We start from the raw sequence: 19095 nt of genomic DNA on the forward strand, positions 1-19095 counted from the left end.
CATCCTAACTTTTCAGGGGCAAATGCTGAGATTCAGAAAGGTAAAGCGACTTGCTTACAGTCGCAAGGTGGTGAAATCAGACTGGAACCAGATGTTTCTTGTCACCCTACCCTTGCTGCCCAATGTAAAGCTGTGACACCAAGGGCTCACAGATGTCAAGAAATCGTTCCCCGTAGAAATTAAAAGCAACAACAACAACAGGAAAGAGGAAGGGAAGAATGTGGATGAAAAATGTGAAGGAAGTAGTGGTGGGGCACAATATTTACTGCAGACTCCCTGGGCAGTGGTCAGTGAGATCAATGTCCCGAGGCCATCACAGATCATGAGGGGGGATGTGACCATCCCGAAACCTCATGGCCCATTGCTTTAAGGCAGAGATTTTAATTTACTGTAGCCTGTAACGATTGCATAACTGACTGGGGAATGCCCTCAAGGTAATTAAAACCAAAGATGTTCACATTGCAGTTCATTCTTTCATCCCCGTTCTTGGCCTTCCAAGAACTTTCACTGAAGAGAAAACCCTCCCCAAGATACCCAGTGCACATGCGCACTGGATACAGCTCCGCTTCATCCATCCCAGTGAATGGCACCACCGTCTACTGTTTTGCTTAAGCCAGAAGCCTCAAGATCATCTCTGACTATACTTTCACTTGACTTGAGATAAACATATAAATATTTTAACTTTTATTGTGGAAAGTTTCAAATATATATAAAAGCAGATAGAACAGTGCAATAACCCCTCATATACCCATCACTAAGTTTCAACAATTATCAACTCCTGGCCAAGAATTTATTATGATTTGACAAATACCTATGATATGTGAATTATGTACCAGGTCCCAAGCTAGACCCTAGAGATCCAAAGATGAATCAGATTTGACTAACACAGCTGGAGGATATAACCTCTGACACTGGCCCTTGAAAGATGAGCAAGAGTTACCCAGAAGAAGAAAGGTGTCCTCATTCATTTGTTCTCTTTCAACAAATAAGTATTAATGTGTGAGCACTGTCCTTGGTGCTGGGAACACATAAAGAAAGAAAGGAAATTCAGCCCTTACCCTTTGGAAGCTAGAATAATGGGAGAGCGACATTAAATATGTAATTAGAATGTAATGAGTATGTTGAAGAAGATGTGTAGGATGCTATGTGAGTGAACTAAATTTGACCCAAAAAGGTTTGGGAAGGCCTTGCATAAGGAAGTGGCACTTATGTGAGGGGAATGGGGTGATGGAGGGAGGGGTCAGACAAGACAATAGAAAATTAGTCTAAGTCAAAGGAGAAGAAACACAAGAAGGCCAATGTGGGCGATAGTGGAGACGAATGGCGTACGACAAGCTGGAAAGGCAGCGGGTGCCAAATCAAGGAAGGCCTTGTACTGGCACACTAAGGAGTCTGGACTTTATGTCAAGGGCAATGGGAAAACATCAAAGGACTTGAGTCAGGGGAGTAGCATGTTCGTCTTCACATGTTAAAAGATCACTTCTAAGTGGATAATAGGTAGGAAGAGAGCAAAATTGGCAGTGTGGGGACCAGTTAGGAAGTAACTGATGTAGTCTAAATGGGAGATGACTATAGCTATAGGAGTAGGGGTGGAGAAAATTGCATGAGTTTAATAAACAAGAGGTAGAATTCACAGATATTAGTGATGAATGGATTGATTAGCTATGGAAGTAGGAAGGACAGGATGACTTCCAGATTTCTCCTTGAGTGACTAAAAAAAAAATCCAGCCCTGGCCAATGTGACTTAGCTGGTTGGGCACTGTCCCACAAACCAAAAGGTCATGGGTTCTATTTCTGGCCAGGGCACATGCCTCAATTGTGGGTTCAGTCTCCCAGTTGGGGTGTGTATGAAGGGCAACCAATCAATGTTTCTCTCTTGCACTGATGTTTCTCTCCCACTTTTTCTCCCTCCCTTCCCCTTTCTCTAAAATCAATTAGCATGTCCTCAGTGAAAATAAAAAAAATCCAGAAATATCATCAGTTTACAAACAGCCCACTAGAATATTTGTCTTCGCAGTTCCGTTAGGCAGGAGGGCTGCAGTATCCAGAGAAATTTCTTCAGGTAACCAGAGGCACACGGGTAGGATGGTGAGGGTGGGGAGAGGCATCTGATTAGCTAACATGCAGAAAGGAAAATGTGCAGTTCACACACTGTGCAGTTTGACCCACACAGTCTTCCTGAATCCTTTATCTCCTTCTTGGTCTGCAAAACCTCCTGATCAATGGGGATTCAACTTGTGCCTTTCATCCATATTTTCATTATTGCATCTCTCTCCCCATTTAATGTTCTCAGTGGCCTAGGAACAAACAATATCCTATGAACCACCTCAGATGCTAGGTGTGGTTCTAACCAGTGTGGGTCTCAGGCAGCAATCTATTAAAATTATTACCTTGGAGCTATCAAAAAAATTGAATTAGAAGTAAATCTATCCAGAGTGACTTATCGAGAGCACTGGCTTTGTGAATCACCAGGCACCCAAGTCACCTATATATGAAAGAATGGAGCTTTTGTCTCTGTTAGCACCAACGACACCTAATAGAGTGTTGATAGTCTTTTCTACCATTACATGTAAGCACTGCTTGGATACTGTAATGTTTTATAGTTGATATAATAAACCCTGTTTCTTCTGGGTAGTTGTTATCATTTGGAAAATCTATAAGGAATAAAGTCTTCCCACATATTACATGGAGTGGAATTCATAAGTCAGATGCTAGGTCTGGCAAGGACTTCCTTAACACCATTCTTCAACAGGACTATTCTAACACATTCCCAGGAAGAGCATATAGGGAGAGAAAAGGATTGAGGACTAAACTCTTGAAATGCCTATTTTTGGGGAGCCAGCAGAGGAAAAGAAGGCCAAGAAGAAAGCTGAGAAGAAACAGACTAAGAGGAGAATCAGGAAAGAGTAGTCATGGAAGAAATCCCAGGGAAGAAAATTTTTCAAGGAGAAAGAAGTGGTCAACAGCATCAAATGCAGCAAAGATTTTCAATGAGGTCAAGGCAAAAAAGTATCCTTTGAATTTGGTGACATGAAGGTCATGGAAACCCATCAAGTGATCAGAAATGTGAGCAGAAAATGGAGGCAGAAGCCAGGATGCAGAGTGGAGCAAATGGAAACAAGGAAATAGAATAAGTAAGTGCAGAACCCCCTTTAGAGCAATTTAGAAGAGAGAATTGGCAGTAGCTGGAAGGTGATATGCAGTTAAAGATTCTGGTTCATCTTTTTAAAAAGTATGGCATAGCCCTGACTGGTGGCTCAGTGGATTGAGTGCCGGCCTGTAAACCAAAGGGTCACTGGTTCAATTCCCAGTCAGGGCACAGGCCTGGGTTGCAGGCCAGGTCCCCCGTGGGGGCATGCGAGAGGCAACCACACAATGACTAGAAACAATAATGTTTCTCTCCCTCTCTTCCATCTCTCTAAAAAGAAATAAATAACATCTTTAAAAAATAAAATAAAAAATATGGTATAGACTTGAACATGGGTATACACTACAAAAAGATACCAGTAGAAAAGGTGAATTTGAAACTAAAGAAAAAAGAAGGTGAGAGACAGAGTGAGACCCTGGAGATGAGAAGAGGTGGCATCAAGGACTCGTGAGAAAAGGGGGACACTTTATAAGATAAAGAGTTAGGGGTGAGGACCGAAGTGTAAATAGAGTAATCAATAAAGTGTGAGCAGACAAGAGGTTGAGATATTTCATGCCTAGTAATGTCAGTATTTTCAGTCAAGCTGAGGAAGGAAAGGAGAATTGGGTGGAGAACAAAAAAAACCTCACAAGGTAAGTGTTGTCCTGTCATGAACATGTTGTTGCCTTTGTTATTGTTATCGGTGCAGCATCCATTCGCCCTTTTATTGGTAACAGCACATCAGTTTTCTTTGAAGCACATCCTCTTTTTGCTCTAAGTCTATGTCATTCAAACAGGAATCACCCAAGTTCTACAACCCACTTCAATGCTGGGCGCCTAACCAATGATTAGATCAAAGTGATCAATTCAGAGAACATAGGCATGTGACCAAATCTGAGCCAGTGAAAATCAGATCTAGGAACTTTCCTGCAACTAGAGGTGCGGGGAGAATGTAAGCCTGGTAGACATCTTGCCGCCAGGAACCACGAGCCTGCCTGAGAATGAAACAGAGCTAAGGGGTGGAGAGACAGATGCCTGCTAATATCTCTTTAACACCTATATTCCCTCTGCCTGAAGTCACATAAGTCATTAAATTTTCTTTTTTGTTTACACCACTTTGAATTGGGATTTATCCCTTGCAACCTAAAGTTATTATGAATATATGTAGCAGTTGTTGCCTGTTGGTACTCACCCACACTTCTACAGTCTCCCCTGTACTAACAGAGCTAGAAATCTGAAGACGTTCTGAGATTCCTTTATTGCTTTATTACAGTTAAGTTCTACCAATAGGAACCTTCACATGAGGAAAATACAAGGGAGAAATCCTTCTGCTTTCGGCACCATCAGCTTCTGATGTGGCAAAAGTGGAGGCGGTTGCAGCAGCACCAGCAATACAAACTCCAGCTACATCAGCAGTTAGGGTAGATTTGTGATTCCAGCTCCTTGGTCTTAGTTCTAATCTCCTCACCATCCCATGTATTACTGGCTCTATTGTCCTTTGAATATATACAGTCTGCCATTTTTTTAAAGATAAGTCACAGAGATTTTATTTATTTATTTTTAAATCCTCACCTGAGGATGTGTCCATTGATATTGGGGGGAGACGGGGAGAGAAACATCAATGTAACAAAGAAACAGCAATCAATCACCTCAAACACACACCTCAACTGAGTACTGAACTCTCAACTTTTTGGTGTATGCGTCCTGGGTGAAACCTCAGAGACCTAGTTTCGTTCCCTGATACCTCTTCCTTCCTCCCCAGTCATTAAGGTGCTGGTGGAGGAGTCTGGTGCCTGTCAGGAGGCACTTTATGGCCTGGCCTCCCAGGGCAAAGCCCAGTGTGTCAGTGTCCCATTCTACCCACAGAAGCCCCACAAAGCCAGGGGCCATTCATCACAGGGGCTGACAGTAAGTCAGATGAGGCCATGTGCCAGAGTATGGGTTTACTCCCAGGGCCCCTTTCTGAGAGAGTACAAGAGTTGGGTTTGAGTCCATATTCATTGTCATTGGGAGATGGGTGGGATTATATTCATTTTATGGAAGAACCACTGAGGCTAGAATATGGAAGCTAAGAGTAAGGGCTCCCTCTTAAAATCCGAGGCTAAAACAAACCAAACCAATCTCTGCTGGGTTGAAAAGGTAGAGGAGGAAAATGGTCTCACCTGAGATCCACTTGCCTATAGTCCAGACCCACTCCCCAGTCAAATGGTTGTCAGTAAGTTTGGAGCCTAACGCTTTGGTCCATTTATGACCAGAAAAAAACCAACAACTGCAACCTCCACCAAAACATTGAACCATCTAGGCCCACATTCACAGAGGCCAAAGGGTAGCCAGCAGGATGACCCTGGGGCAGTGCTCTGCAAATGTGTCTTATGGTGCCAGGTCCCTGAATCATTCCTTCTCCTTTCTCCCCATCTTGCTTCTCTTGTTTCCCCACCTCAACTTCATTCCTCTGGTTATACCTAACTCATTGCAACCAAAGACTTCTTCTGGAATAGTACTGCCAGAACCACCTGGAACCACAATTTGAGGGCCTCTATGGCCCTCACATGGCAACTCTGATCCAATCCACTTGGCACATGAATAGCTGCCCTCAGCCCTATTGTCCCAATGTCTTGGGGCTAAACTCTGGTCAGTTATTATCAGGCTTGGCCAGAGTCCCTGCTCTGCCTCTTACTTGCTGTGTAATCACAGCAGTTCCCTCTACTTTTGGTCTTCTGTTTCCTTCAGTGTGTAGATAGTCCAAAAGAAGTCAATTTCGGACCTGGGTTTAGAATCACCTGGGCAGAAATGAGGTGTGTCCCTCAGCCCTCCTTTCCCTTGCTTCCCACAGCCTCCTCTGAGCTAGAGAGCCTCAAAAGAGATGTTATTACCTTCACAACTCAAAGAAGGAAATCAGACTGTTCCACAAGCAGAGCCCCTTGATTCAAGCCCAGAAACCCTCTGGTTTTATTGTAAGGAAAATGGGGAGAAGGGTCTGGGCCAGACTCACATCAGAAGTCCTATCAGTTAGTGCAGCCCAGGAGGCTGTTCACTTTCTGGGGCCGGGGGAGGGCCTTGGCTGCACTCAGTTGTTCCACATCGCTGTAGCAGTACACATTGGGGCCATGGATGAGGTACAAGCCGGAGCCATTGGCAGAACATGAATTGGGGCCAAGGGACTTTGCCATGCACACGGCGCCATTAACCTTCTCATGGGGCCAAGGAAGCTCTGTCCATGTGGCTTGAGCTCCTAACTTCAGGTCCAGCCACCACAGCTTCGGTCCTGGGAAGAAGGCACCAGATATAACATGGCTTCCACATCATGGGGATCCTGACTTAACCCTTCTCAGGTCCTGATGGGGATCTGTGCTATGGAGAAGTAGTAGAACAAGCCGCCCCTGGGCACCCGGATGCTCCTCACCTGCCATGATGTGGAGTCGAGAAGATCCAGGACAGACAAAGGCTGCGTCCACAGCCTCGAGGCTGATCCCGTGAGGGCTCCCTAATTCCTTCTCCAGCCGTTTTGGATAACCATCTACTAGGGTATAGCCTCCCTTTGTTAGGAAGATGTATATCTGAGTGCCCTGGAGGACAAAATATGTTAATCAGCATAGGGCTGGATATTCTCCCAGTCTTTACCTCAAGCCTCTCTCCCAACACATACCTGGATCAGATAGAGTTTCTCATCCCAGAAAAAGGTAGCGTCCACTGTTGAAGGACCCTTGGGCCACTGATGGACAATAGGCCAGCTATGCCACCCATCCTTGCTGGTGTCCAAACGCCAGTAGTGGGACCCTGTAGGGTATCAGAGGTACCTCTAGTGCTGGTGGTAAAAGGCCAGGTAGTAAAGAAACAAGGGCAGGTGTAGGGGGCGAGTCCCAAGAGGAAGGAGAGAATGTATTCAGAGGCCAAGAGGAAAGAAGACACGTAAGAGGGGGTAGAGAAACACTTGATTGGCAAAGTTAGGCACTGTGACCTGACTGGAACTGGAGTGAGCCAGGGGCCTGACGGAAGGGCAAGAATGAAGAACAGTGGCCAAGGCTAAATGTTATGGGGTTTCTTGAGGCGTCCCTATGCATCTCAGATGTCCATGTGCAGAGATGTTACAGACAATGAGAGATAGTGACCAGAGTTAAAAGGAATGTACCACAGCAAGCTTCCAGTGAGTACTCTCACTCTGACAACACTCTGATCCCTGGCGGGGGGCTGGGGGCAGGAGAGTGAGGGAGTAGCCAGAGCAGCACCTGTCTGAGCTCCCACTTACCTTTTCCTTCTCAGCCCACTTCACTTACACTTCCGGTTCCCTCCTCCATTAAAATTGTTCTTTTCGAGGGCACCAGTATATCCTCCAACTTTGCCCAATCTATTGGTCCCATGGCCCACTCTCTGTTTTACTCCACCTCTCAGCAACATTTGGTTGTTCACAACTCCTTTATTTAAATACCTTTTTGGATCCTGGCACCTACGATACCAGACTCTCCCATGTTCTTATCTTCTTGACTCTTCTTCTCTTCAGCCTGATGTCTAATATTGGAATCCCCTACCTCGGGCCTCTTCTCTATACTCACTCTCTTGGTGATCTTGTCCAGTCCAGGACTTTAAATACCATCTACACGCTGATGACTTTCAGTCTGTTCTCTTCAGCTTTAAGGGACCTCTCCTTTGAGTGCCAGGCTCAAATGCAAATGCCTACCTAACCTGTCCACTTGGGGCCACTCACTAAGCACCAGAAACCCAACGTGCCTAAACTGAGTCCTGCTCCCACCAAACGCATACACACGCTTATTCCTTCTCTAGTCTTTCCCAATTTTATTTTATTACTTGATTTTTTTTCTTTTTGTCTTCCCCAATTTTAGGAGAAGGAACCACCTGGCTACCTAGTCCCATTCTTAAAACCTTTCTTTTCCCTTCCCCGCTCCTACTAATATCCAATCCATTGGTTAATTTTGCCAGCCTAACTGAAAAAAATATGTTAGGTTGACTCCTATCACCTCTGCTGCTGTTATTCTAATCCAAGCTGTCATCACCTACAATCCCTACAACTGCAAGGACTACCAGCCTGATTCTCTGCCTACATGCTTATATTACACAAGAAGCCAGAATGATCTTTTAAAAAATAAGTCAGAACATATCACAGCACTGTTTAAGAACCCTTCTGGCTTTCTCTTCTACTTGAAATCCTTACCAGGCGTAAATCATCTACCTGCTTTCAAGCCCCTAACCTGCTCCTTCACGATGCTCCAGCCCACCCACACTGGCCTGCTTTCCTGATTCTTCAGAGTATTTGCTGCCCACTCTGCCTAAAATGCTTCCCTTCTGTTTTATTACTAAAATCTCAGCTAAAAAATCACTTTAGAGGAGGGTTCTATTGCTTTCCTCAGCTCTATGTTATTATCCTGTTTGTTTTCTTTATAGCACTTTTTGACACAATTGTATATTTTAAAACATCAATGACTTTTAAATGTATGTATACTAGTTCCAGGTGGTATTTGGACAAAAGGAACATTCTGATGTTCATAGAACACTTCACAGCTATTAATTCTACTCAACAGTATTCCCTTTCCTTCTCTATCTTTCTTATTGTCCTGGCCCTCTCTGGCAGGCTCCCTGAGGGCAGGTGTCCTGTCTGCCATGCTGGTTACTGTATTCCAGTGTCTAGAACAATCCCCAGTGCCTGTCAGGCTCTTGATACATGTTTGTTGGTGTTCTTGCAGTAGCTACAAGTTATCTTTATAGCTGTTTGCTGGGCATGTCATATCCAGTCTCCCCCTCTGCTGAAACTACCCTGCTCGCAGCCCTTACTTTGAGAGCCAGAGCTGTGCTGTTCTTTGTGCAGGAGAATAAAGGATGAGCCCCTGACCCATCAATCATAGGCTGACCAGTAACAACTTTAATGTGTTGGGATAAAAATATTTTCCTCTCTGAAAATCTGACTAAGAAAAAGTGGGCAAATGAGGCAGTTATCAGTTGGATCTGAGGCTGAAAAATCATGAATAGAGAAAAGGTGGAGAAGACACAGTGGCCCATGTGTGAGCCAAAGTTGTGGAAAAGAAGAAAGATTAGACAAGAAGCTATGAGGTAGAGAAAAGAGAAAGATTTATCAGAGAGAGGAGAGGGCCATCCCCGTGCAGAGCAGTTGGGTCACACTGGTGTTTTCACCAAGATAGTGAGTTCTCCCTCAGCTGGGTATTCTTAACATAACGGCATTCTCTCCATGCCATGGAACACACCTAATACTTTTGATTTCTGAGTTCATCTACATTCGATTCATGGCTACATGGCCTTGAGGTTCTATGGTCTCTCCTTGGTTGCACTCTCAATACATCTTTGTGTGGTACCTGTGACCCTGTTTTCTCAATCTCTCTCCCCACCCCTGTGTGCATTTGTGTGTGTGTGTGTGTGTGTGTGTGTGTGTGTGTGTGTGTGTCCTCCCAGTGGCCCCACGCTGTCCCCATAGCTGCTTGTTTTCCTGATACTTCAGTGTTTACTATGGAGTATATTCTCAGTATAGGTGTATATTTTCACTGCAGGTGTTTCATCACTGATGTGTGTTCTCAGTACAGCATGCATTCCTGTTGAGGGGATACGCTCACCCCATGGCTATGTATTTTTCATTATAGCTTAGTAGTCATATCTGATGAGATTCGTCCAGGAGTTAGATGCAAAAAAAGGATTTTCACTACTCTATGTTATCACAGATCACATATATGCCTTAGGATGAGTGTAATGTGGTTGTTCACTCTGTATCGTGGAGCTGTTCTTGTGTGAAGCAACAATTGGGGCTGCCTGCCTGATTAACCCCAGAGCAACCCCTGGACAGCTTTTTGCCAATTATTGCCACAAGTCTGAAGAGAGGTGTCTCCACTGGTCATGCAGAGGAGAAATCTCTGGCTAATGAAGCTATCTCCTAAAAGTCTAAGGGACCTGAGAGTTCTTGTCTGGTGTTTGGTACTGGGAGCATCTCAATCCCAGGTACTGCCGTGCCCAGAGGCCTGAACATAGGAGCCAAGCACCTGGGAGAAGATGAAGCTCCTGAGAATAAGCTCAGGGGGAGCCACGGGACTTGGCAAGACATGCAAGAGCAAAGGCAATATGAGGAGTCACAGGGACCCAGAGAGATCCAGAGAGGACACGGACCTGGGAGTAGATGGTACTGGGAGACAGAATTAGAGGCCTGGGCAATGAGAGACAAATTGAACAATATGCATCAGAGAAGAAGAGGGATGAAAAAAAGGCATGCCAAGGATGGGAGCTGAGGGACAAAATAAGGGATGCAGTGATGAAAATGGAGGAAATATACCAGAGATGGTGGACTGTGAAAGAGATGGGCAGTATATGGAGGGTAGAGGTGGGGGATTTGCGGGTATCTCTCACCACTGAAGGCATAGGTGGCACCATGGTTGTCAGACAGCAGTGAAGACAAAACTAGATTTGGGCTACAGCGCATACTCCCATAGCCAGAGTGGGTCCCATTTGCATGGCTGGTCATATTCCTGCGTCCATGGCCTGGAGCCGGGGGTGGGGTGGGGGGATGGATTGAAATAGACAAAGGGGAACAAAGACAGGTGCCAGAGGTCAGAATGAGATCTGAGGTAGAAGACATGGCTGGGGTTAGTGGGATTCCAGTGAGTCCCAGGGGCTGGGGCTTTCTCACCTCTGCCAGGGCAGGGAATGAAGTAGTCTCGGATATCCAGAGGGTACCTAGGCAGCACCTCTCCCGTGACAGGGTCGAAGCGCAGGAATTGGTTACCCCGGAAGCAGTAGTAGCGGCCGATCCATCGTAAGGCGGAGGAGCAGTTCCCAACAGCTGGCCAGTCACGCTTCTTTTTGGTTTTTGTAGCCAAGTCCCAGAACCACGTGTTGTTACCTATGTCCAATCAGTGAACAAGCATTTGTGGAGTCCAGCCCTTTTCCTCCCTTGTGCTTCCACTGAGCTCCAGGATGGACCAGATACTACCCTGGCCACATGGAGCTCATAGCCCAGCAGGAAAACAGTTGGAGGGAGTGGTCATACAATAAAATTCAGCAGCCAAGTGCCTGTGATTAGCTCAGCAAAGGATGTGGGAAGAATCTGAAAAAACTTCCCGGAGAAGGTGACACATAAACTAAAATCTGAAGCAGAACGTCCAAGGCACATAAGAGGGGGAAACAGAACTTCAGATAGAGGAAAGTCTGAAGCATGAAGGAAATTGGGTGAACAGGAATCAGTGTAGTGTTTCTGGGGCTTCAAATTCAAGGTAAGAGAGTAATGAGAGTTGAGGCTAGTGGGTTAGTAGGAACTTGGTCATGGAGAATCTTATATGTAAGAAAACACAGATCAGTCCTAAGGATCATGGGGAACTTTAGCAGAATTATACCCAGTTACCCTCCTCAGGGTAATTTTCTCTCCTTCCCCTACTTCGTTGTAGACCATAACCGGCCTATCTCATTCCTCCCGCGGGGAGCCATACAGTGGCTCCACCACCACCATTCCAATCGCTGCCTCTATCACCGCCGACCCACCATTACTCCAGCCCCTCTCACTGCAGCCTGGACTGACCTTGGAAGAAGAGGATGCCCTCATCTTTGCATTCTCCACGGTGACATTCCACAGCTGCATCCAGGGGGAATGGGATTCCAGGAAACTCTTCTTGTAGCAGCTTTGGATATTCTGTCTCTTTCTTCTCAGGAGGGTATATCCAGACCTTGTCTCCCTGGATACAAAAGCACTCTGTTTTTAACTACTCTCCCCCACAGGCTGCCATCCTGCATTTACACACAACATCTTTGACCTGTTGCACTTATACAATAACGTCCTGCAACCCACATACTCTCGGTGCATCTGCGGACAATACTGTGCTGTCCTCTTACACTAATGTATACTCTCTGTGTAAATCCCATCACTATTACCATAACACACACACATCTGGCTACGTACAATGGATGCTCAGATGGCACACTTACTTGCAACCCCATTAGTGTTGACAAACACATCCAAAAATAGTGATCCTGCAGTCATTCAACCACATATATGTTCACTTATCTATTTCTTTATCCATGCATTTATTAATTTAAGAATGACTACTATATCCCAGCTATAGGGGATAAAGGGATGGCAAGGCTCTCTCTCTGCCTTCAAGGATTTCACTGTACAAAAGCAGAAAGGACCCTACCATCCTAGCCTTGCAACCATCGAGGTGGGAGCATGTGGAGTGCATTGGGAATATAGGGGAAGCACCTAATCTACCTAGAGAATTTCTAGAAAGCTTCATGGAGGAGGAAGCATTTGGGCCGAGAACTGAACACTGAACAGGGATTTACCACGGACAAGTATGGAAAAGGTGTCTCCAGCAGAGGGAGCAGCATATACAGAGCATGCTCAGAGAACCACATTCAGTGTCTAAGTGACTGTGGTAGGGATGGGCAATAAGCCTGAAAAGATAACCAAGGGCCAGATCTCCAGATCCATGTGCACTTGGCTTGCAGGAACCGGCACATGGTGGTGCCATTTACTGAAATAGGAAATGCAGGAGGAGGGATTGATTTGTAAGAAAAATACTAAGTTCTGTTTTGAGGATGCTGAATTTCAGGTGCCCATGAGATATCTAAGTTGAAGGTGTCTGCCTGGAAATTGGAGAGGTCTGGAGCTCCAGGGAGAAATCCAACTCTGGTCTCCACAGCACAAAAAGTCCTCAGAGCTGTGGCAACGGCAGAGATCACCCAGGGAGGGTGTATGGAAGGGTTGGGATGGATGCTTATGGAACACTCGGGGACAGCCAAGGATAAGAAGCCTGAGAAAGAACAGGAAAAGAGGCAGAAGAAAAACAAAGTTGTCAGTGAGGGCCACCCCATCTTCATAGTGCCTTTGTGCAAGTTAAGAGAAGGTATCCTTTCCTCTGAGCAGACAGAGCCAGGGCCAGGGCATGTGACTTGAGGAGCACAGTGGGCTGGGTTTCATCCTTTGCCCATTCCTGGTCCAGCTGCCCTTGTATTGTGAACAACCTGATCACCACATGAAGAGGACCAGATGAGGGGTCATGGACACCAAGGGAGGAAATTGCCACAAGGGAAAGGCTGGCTCACAGTGTGAGGAGTGGCAGAGAGGTCTGTGTCTGCCCAGCTCACATGCACACACTCTTTTAGCCTGAGCTTTTTCAGGCACAGAAGGCACAGGGGACGGAAACCTGGAACTTATTGGTAAGAGCTTCAAGACAGGGCCACTTGGGGGAGAGGCTCTTTTGTGGATTCCAGCACTTTCTGGCCCAGCCCTGACTTTGATCCAGCAGTACCTTGATCAGGAAAACATCGTTATGACCAAGGCGAAAGGCAGCATCCACAGAGTTGGTAAAATCCTTCTGTGTCTTTGAGATCAGCTCCCGGGCCCAGTGGTGACCTTTCCACACATACTCCCCTGAAAAACACAATCACTGAGAGACTGGGAACAAAGTCTTGGCCAAATGAGAGAGTTACAGAGAAGCTGTGGTTGAGAATCTCAATTCCTAAGATTTCCTACAGATAGATGATACACTCTTGGTGAAGGAGAGCAATCCTCAAGTCCCAGGTGCCCCAACCCCTGCCTCTCCTACCTTTAAAAAACAGCATGGTCCCATTTTCACTCATAGTAGTAGCATCATAGCTCCAGCCATCTGAGCAGAGTTCTGAGGTGGAGGTGGGGAGATGACAAAGTAAAAGACCAGTCAGACGATATAATGCAGAGACATAGCCAGGTGGATAGACACACTGAAGGAGTCAAGGCCTCACCAAGTGCATCTGGGTTCAGCTGGATCCTATGCCCACCTTCAGTTCCATTCCCAGAGGCACTAGTCCTAGAGAGAGGACAGAGGAATGCCTGAGTTCAACGGGCTTAATCTGTCTTCCTTAGCTCCTGACCCCATACTTGCCCAGGCCTAAAGGCTGGCTCTATCCCACTCTAGTCCACACTCCAGTCCTCCTTCACCAGCATCAGCTTTACTCACGAAGGAACAGGGTGGGCAATGGCCAGAGACAAGCAGAGGCCCAACAACCCCAGTGTAACCGGTGCTCCCAGTGTCCAAGCCATGCTGAGCTGGAGAGGCCACAGGACAGCTCTGGTCACCTGGCTGAACTCCCTTTATAGGGATGGCAACAGCACCACCCCCACCTGCAATGCTGGGAAAGAGCTCTCTCTCAGGATTAGGCCAATATTGGCTGATTACATCAGTGTAAATAAGGTCAGGGTCTTGACAGAAATCTAAGTCCACAACTAACCCTTCCCGGCAGGAGGCCCTGTCCCCTTTCATTGACTTTTGAGCAGTGACTAGCCCATGCCACTGATGCCCAGCTGTGACTCTTATTCCCTGGTGATGGATCTGGTTGCCCATGATATCAAGGAAGTGGATAGATTGATTGAAGATGACCTTTCTGTGGTTGGATTTACCTCTACAGTGGGGGAGGGGAGAAGAGGAGGACACTAACATTTTTGTGTACTGAGCTGCAAGACAACTAAAGACACTGATACTTACATATACTGAGTAATCACACACACATACAAACGTACTTAGAAAGACTTAGAAAACATCTATTTCCAAGTTCCACTAAGGGCCATTCTGAGGCATTCCCAAACTCTTCAACTTTGCCCTTGATAAGCCAATAAAATTTCACCATTAATGTCTAAGCTTCACCCTCGGCCCCGTCCCCACTGGTAAAGAGCTTTGCAAAAATCACCTGGGAGGGAAGGGTTGACAGTAAAGGGACAGGAAGAGGTGTGTGTCTTCTAGAGAGCACTGCTAGTAATTAGTCTTTCTTGGTAGTTTCCACACTGAGGGAAAAATGCTTTATTTACCCAGCACAAAATAAACAGAACTGTAATGGGTTTCATAATATTTAGAGCTGATTCTTGCTGAAATGCTGTCTTTGCACTGAAGCCTTTCATGACCAATCTATCCAGCCATTTCAAACCTGTTTGCATCATTCATGTCACTTAATCAAACTTGAAGTTATTTCATCTGTTTACCTACTTGTTTACTCTTACATTCTCTCCACCACAAATAGTATGTGGCATATAACAGGTGCTCAATTACGCCTGTTCAATGAACAGTAAATTTCAAGTACTGACTAGTTGCAATCAAGTTTCCCTCCTGGGGTAAGGGGAATATCAGGGTTGAGGGTGTGTTATGATGGAAGGCCTATTGGACTGAGGCATCACAGGTCCCATTGTTACTGCCCTTCATCGCATGGTCTTGTCTGTCTTTCCTGTGGATGTGTTGGCCATCCTCGTGCTGGTCACCGGGCACAATGTCTGAGTCCTGCATTCCTCTCCTCTTCTAGTTCTGGGAACTCACCTGTGATCTCTAGTACCTGCCATCTTCAGTATTCCCTGGGGCCTCTATCAAAGCCTGCCCCATTTTCATCCGAGACTCCCTGCTGAGGCTGAAGACAAATATAAGGAGAGTCTGTTACCGGCCAGGCTGACTGGTTTCAGGACCCCTGTTTCACTAGCAGTGCCCGAAAGTGTCCTGATCCCCCTCAGGTAGCTCCATGACCCACCCTGACATATTCCTATACAACCTTAGCAAAGGTCTCACATCCCTTTTGTTCTCTGCAAAGCCTCCTCCCAACAGAAAAACAAAGGTTTCTGGGACCTGTGGAACAACATACCACCGGGCTCTGCCATCAGGTTCAATGCCCTCTCCTGACTCACGAAAGAAAATGTGCCTTGTTAGCATCATTCCTCTCCAGTGGTTAGTGGGCAAAGCTGGACTCCCTAAGCCCTTGGCACATGGGCAACGTCACAGCTCCTACGGCAGATGCCTGACAACCAACCACCTTCTCCACTCTGCAGGCGTCCCTGCCTGGACCTGCTCCCCCTACTGGTCTCCTCAACACCAGCTGCTGAGCACTGGGCTCTGGAAACCACTACCCCCAAGTCCCCATCACCTCTTCTACTCTCAGCCTCTAAGATCTTACAAAACTGTCCTGGGATCCCCCCTCCTGAGCACCTTGCATCAGCAACCCCCTCAACAACTCTTTTTAGATCCAGAACTGTGTCTCTGTGTCCTACAGGTTTCACTGAGCTGGTGATAGATGCTTTCACACTGTCACTAACACCCTATAGAACAGAAAGCCCACAGTGAGGGTCTTCAGTCGTGGTATCAGGGCCCGGCTTGGACCTGCTGGTACAGGGATGTGGCCTCCCCTCTGGCCTGATATGGCTCCTCGTGGGGAGATAGCACACATACTGGATGATGGGTTTTCAGCTTGGCCACTTTTCCCCCACACAGCTCTGGTTCTCTCACAGCACCCCTTGCACTATCCCAGAAGAGGGCTTTCTTGCCTCTTTTTGCTGTTTCTCAATTCGACTGTCTACCCTAAGATGGCTCAGATACCATAAAAGAAGCCTTCCTCCCCATGCCAGGAGTAGGCCAGAGAGTCTTCTGCTTGGCAGGCCGTTCAGGCTGAAGCTCAAGTTCTTAGCAGGAGCAGAGCGGCAGAGGACTATCTGTTGGGAAACCTCGGTTGTGGATATGTTGTCCATCTGGTGCTGGTCACAGGGCACAGGGAAGCTCTTCTCAAAGGATCCAAGATCCGTCTGGCCTTGCTTCTCCTCTCACTTGAGGTGGCATTTATTCTTGTCCTGGAGTCCTTCCCAGTTCTCTGACCTAAGCTAAAGACAAAGTGATCTTCAACTTGGCCCCGAACGCCCTCTAGAGGCTTCCGGTATCAGTGCTCTCCCACTCTTTAACTGGAGGCCAAAGCCCAGGAGTTTTTTCCTGCCTGGAACTGGCTCTCCATAGCGTTCTCCCTCACACCACTGAGGCCTCAGTGGCACAGCCCCTTCCTCTGCAGATCTCTGCTGCCCAGGGTGAGTTGAGGGCCCTTGGTTTCTTGCTTGATTTACTTGGGAGTGCAAACCCCTCAAAATCCAACTACCTGCTTTTCCACGTAGTCTTCTCAGTCCTCCTAACCAGCAGTTTTCTGGCCCCCTCTCCACCCTCACCCAACCAAAGGGACTGAAGGCAGACCTGCCCATGTCTTCGTGGATGAAGCTTCCTATTGCATTTCCAGGGGCCACATTTAAACTACACACTGACCCACCGTTCCTTGGAATGGCCTTGGCCAGCCTGCCCTCCAGCTGACCCGAGTTCTCTGACCTCAGTCGTTTCTCCTAGGCCACTGAGTGTTGACTGGTGTGCTAGACCTGCTGCCCAGGGCTGTGAGCTCCAGGGAGCAGAGACTGGATTCCTCCTGTCCCCAAGCTGAGAAAGCTTAGGGACAAAGTTCCGGGCACCAAAAAGAGCTCACTGCTCCCAAATGACTCCTCCAACCATGCACATTTTTTTCTGTTTGCTCTGTCTGTAATGAGCTTTCCTACATAGTCCATTCTTGCTTCTCTACGAGTAAGTCATTATAAAAAGTTGCTAATCTCTGTGGGCACATGCATGCACCTGGCACTGTGCTAAGCACTTGATAGGGATTATTTCATTAAATTTTATATACATGCATTATATATATATGTATATATATATGTGTGTGTGTGTATATATATACATATATATATATGTATATATATTAGTCCCATTTTACAAATGAGGACACCTATACTAGGTATCTTAGTCAAATACCACTGTAAGCAAGTGGTAGAGCCATGATTAAGCTCTGGCCGCCTGACTCCTGGGAGTGTGTTCAGTACCCTATTAAGAGGTGTGCTGGTCCATGTTTAAAAGCCAGCTGTCTAGAAGGATAAAAGCCCTTGTAGCATTTGTTAATTTCTGTGGTGTAAATATCATGGCCAAACGGAAGGTCCCCAACAAGACACCAGCAAACATGCAGTTGGGAAGAAATGCACAGTAATGTGCTCCTTACTATGGGATATTTCCACCGTGCAGATACGATAGATATAAGTAAAGTGAAGAGCACAAGTCATAGTAAAATGCAGTAAAATAATTAGGAAGTGATGAGTTTTGAGTATTTATTATCTTTGATTTTAATAAAACATTTAATTTTAAGTTTATATAATTTAATTTTTAATAATGGCGGGGTTTCAACAACCAGCTGTCACAATTCCTGAAATTTTGACAATGGGCCCTTGTGAGCCAGCGCCAACCAGCTCAGCACCCCACTGGCCACCATACTGCCTGAATGAACAGGATAAGGATCTTATGTGATTTGTTTACCTGTGTATCTTTAGCACCTAGCACAGTGCCTGAAACGCTATACGTGTTTAATAAGGATTGAATCTTATTGCTCCCACTTCCTAATTAGACCTAAAATCTGTCCGCCTCTTCCTGCCTCCCTCACAGTGCAAATACCAGCCTTTCTTGTCTAAGCACTGAAATAGCCCCTGCCTCCCTGTCTCTCCTTCCCCTCCACAGCACGTTCTTTGCAGCAACCACGGTCATCTCCAAAAGCATATCTGAAACTACCTTGTACTCCTGCTCAAAAAATCTTTTTTTTCCCTTGAAGATAAAAGTCAGTTTTAATTCTGCTAGCCAGAGAATCCCATCAACATTTTATCTATTCCAGCTTTTTTCTATTCTTACAACATCTCCTTTAACACAAAGATAAAAATTTATAGAACTTCTTTTTGTCTTAACAGTGTATCTCAGATATCAGCATTTTAAAAGGGTACATACAGTTCCATTATATGTTTAAGCAAAATTTTATAAAACCATTCCTTGCTGATGGACATTTAGGTTTTTTGGGGGGGGGTTATTTTTCTATTTTAAATGGAGTGATAATCTTTGGTACACACCCTTCTTCATGCCTTTGTCCAATTATTTTCTTAGAAAATATTCCTAGAACTGGAAGACCATAGATGGTTTTAGGGTGTCCACAGTCTTCAAGAACAGTTTAGAGATGCTCAGTTTTCTTGTTTTTCATTCTCACTTTTCTTCCCACCCCACAGAGTCAGTGTCCTCCTCTGTTCATCCTCACCACTTAAATTTTCCATGGTTTACTGTTATACTCCAACTCAGTTCCTGAGTCTTTACCTGAGTTCAGTGATTCCACTCAGACTCAACTCTCCACAC

At 46.0% G+C, this 19095-nt stretch overlaps 1 protein-coding gene across 1 annotated transcript; it reads right to left on the minus strand.

Moving 5' to 3' along the window:
* Positions 1-6028: 6028 nt before the first annotated feature.
* Positions 6029-14182, minus strand: HPX (hemopexin). The gene is made up of 10 exons (XM_037051592.1): positions 14065-14182; positions 13850-13914; positions 13675-13746; positions 13378-13499; positions 11649-11802; positions 10764-10976; positions 10484-10615; positions 6774-6904; positions 6531-6693; positions 6029-6392 (listed from the first exon to the last, which is right to left on the minus strand). The coding sequence occupies exons 1-10, from the start codon at positions 14145-14147 to the stop codon at positions 6133-6135; spliced, it is 1395 nt and encodes a 464-aa protein (XP_036907487.1). The 5' UTR covers positions 14148-14182; the 3' UTR covers positions 6029-6132.
* Positions 14183-19095: the final 4913 nt, after the last annotated feature.

This window comes from Sturnira hondurensis, unplaced genomic scaffold, assembly GCF_014824575.4.
Source record: "Sturnira hondurensis isolate 20B ecotype Veracruz unplaced genomic scaffold, ASM1482457v3 Scaffold0007378, whole genome shotgun sequence".
In the NCBI taxonomy this organism is placed as follows: domain Eukaryota; kingdom Metazoa; phylum Chordata; class Mammalia; order Chiroptera; family Phyllostomidae; genus Sturnira; species Sturnira hondurensis.

Bases quoted from the DNA above. Each gene is read 5' to 3' on its own strand.
- HPX (XM_037051592.1), bottom strand. From the start codon at position 14,147: ATGGCTTGGACACTGGGAGCACCGGTTACACTGGGGTTGTTGGGCCTC. The intron at 13,915-14,064 runs GTGAGTAAAGCT...TCCTCTCTCTAG, and splicing joins ATTGCCCACCCTGTTCCTTC to GACTAGTGCCTCTGGGAATG. The intron at 11,803-13,377 runs GTACTGCTGGAT...TTTTGTATCCAG, and splicing joins ACGATGTTTTCCTGATCAAG to GGAGACAAGGTCTGGATATA.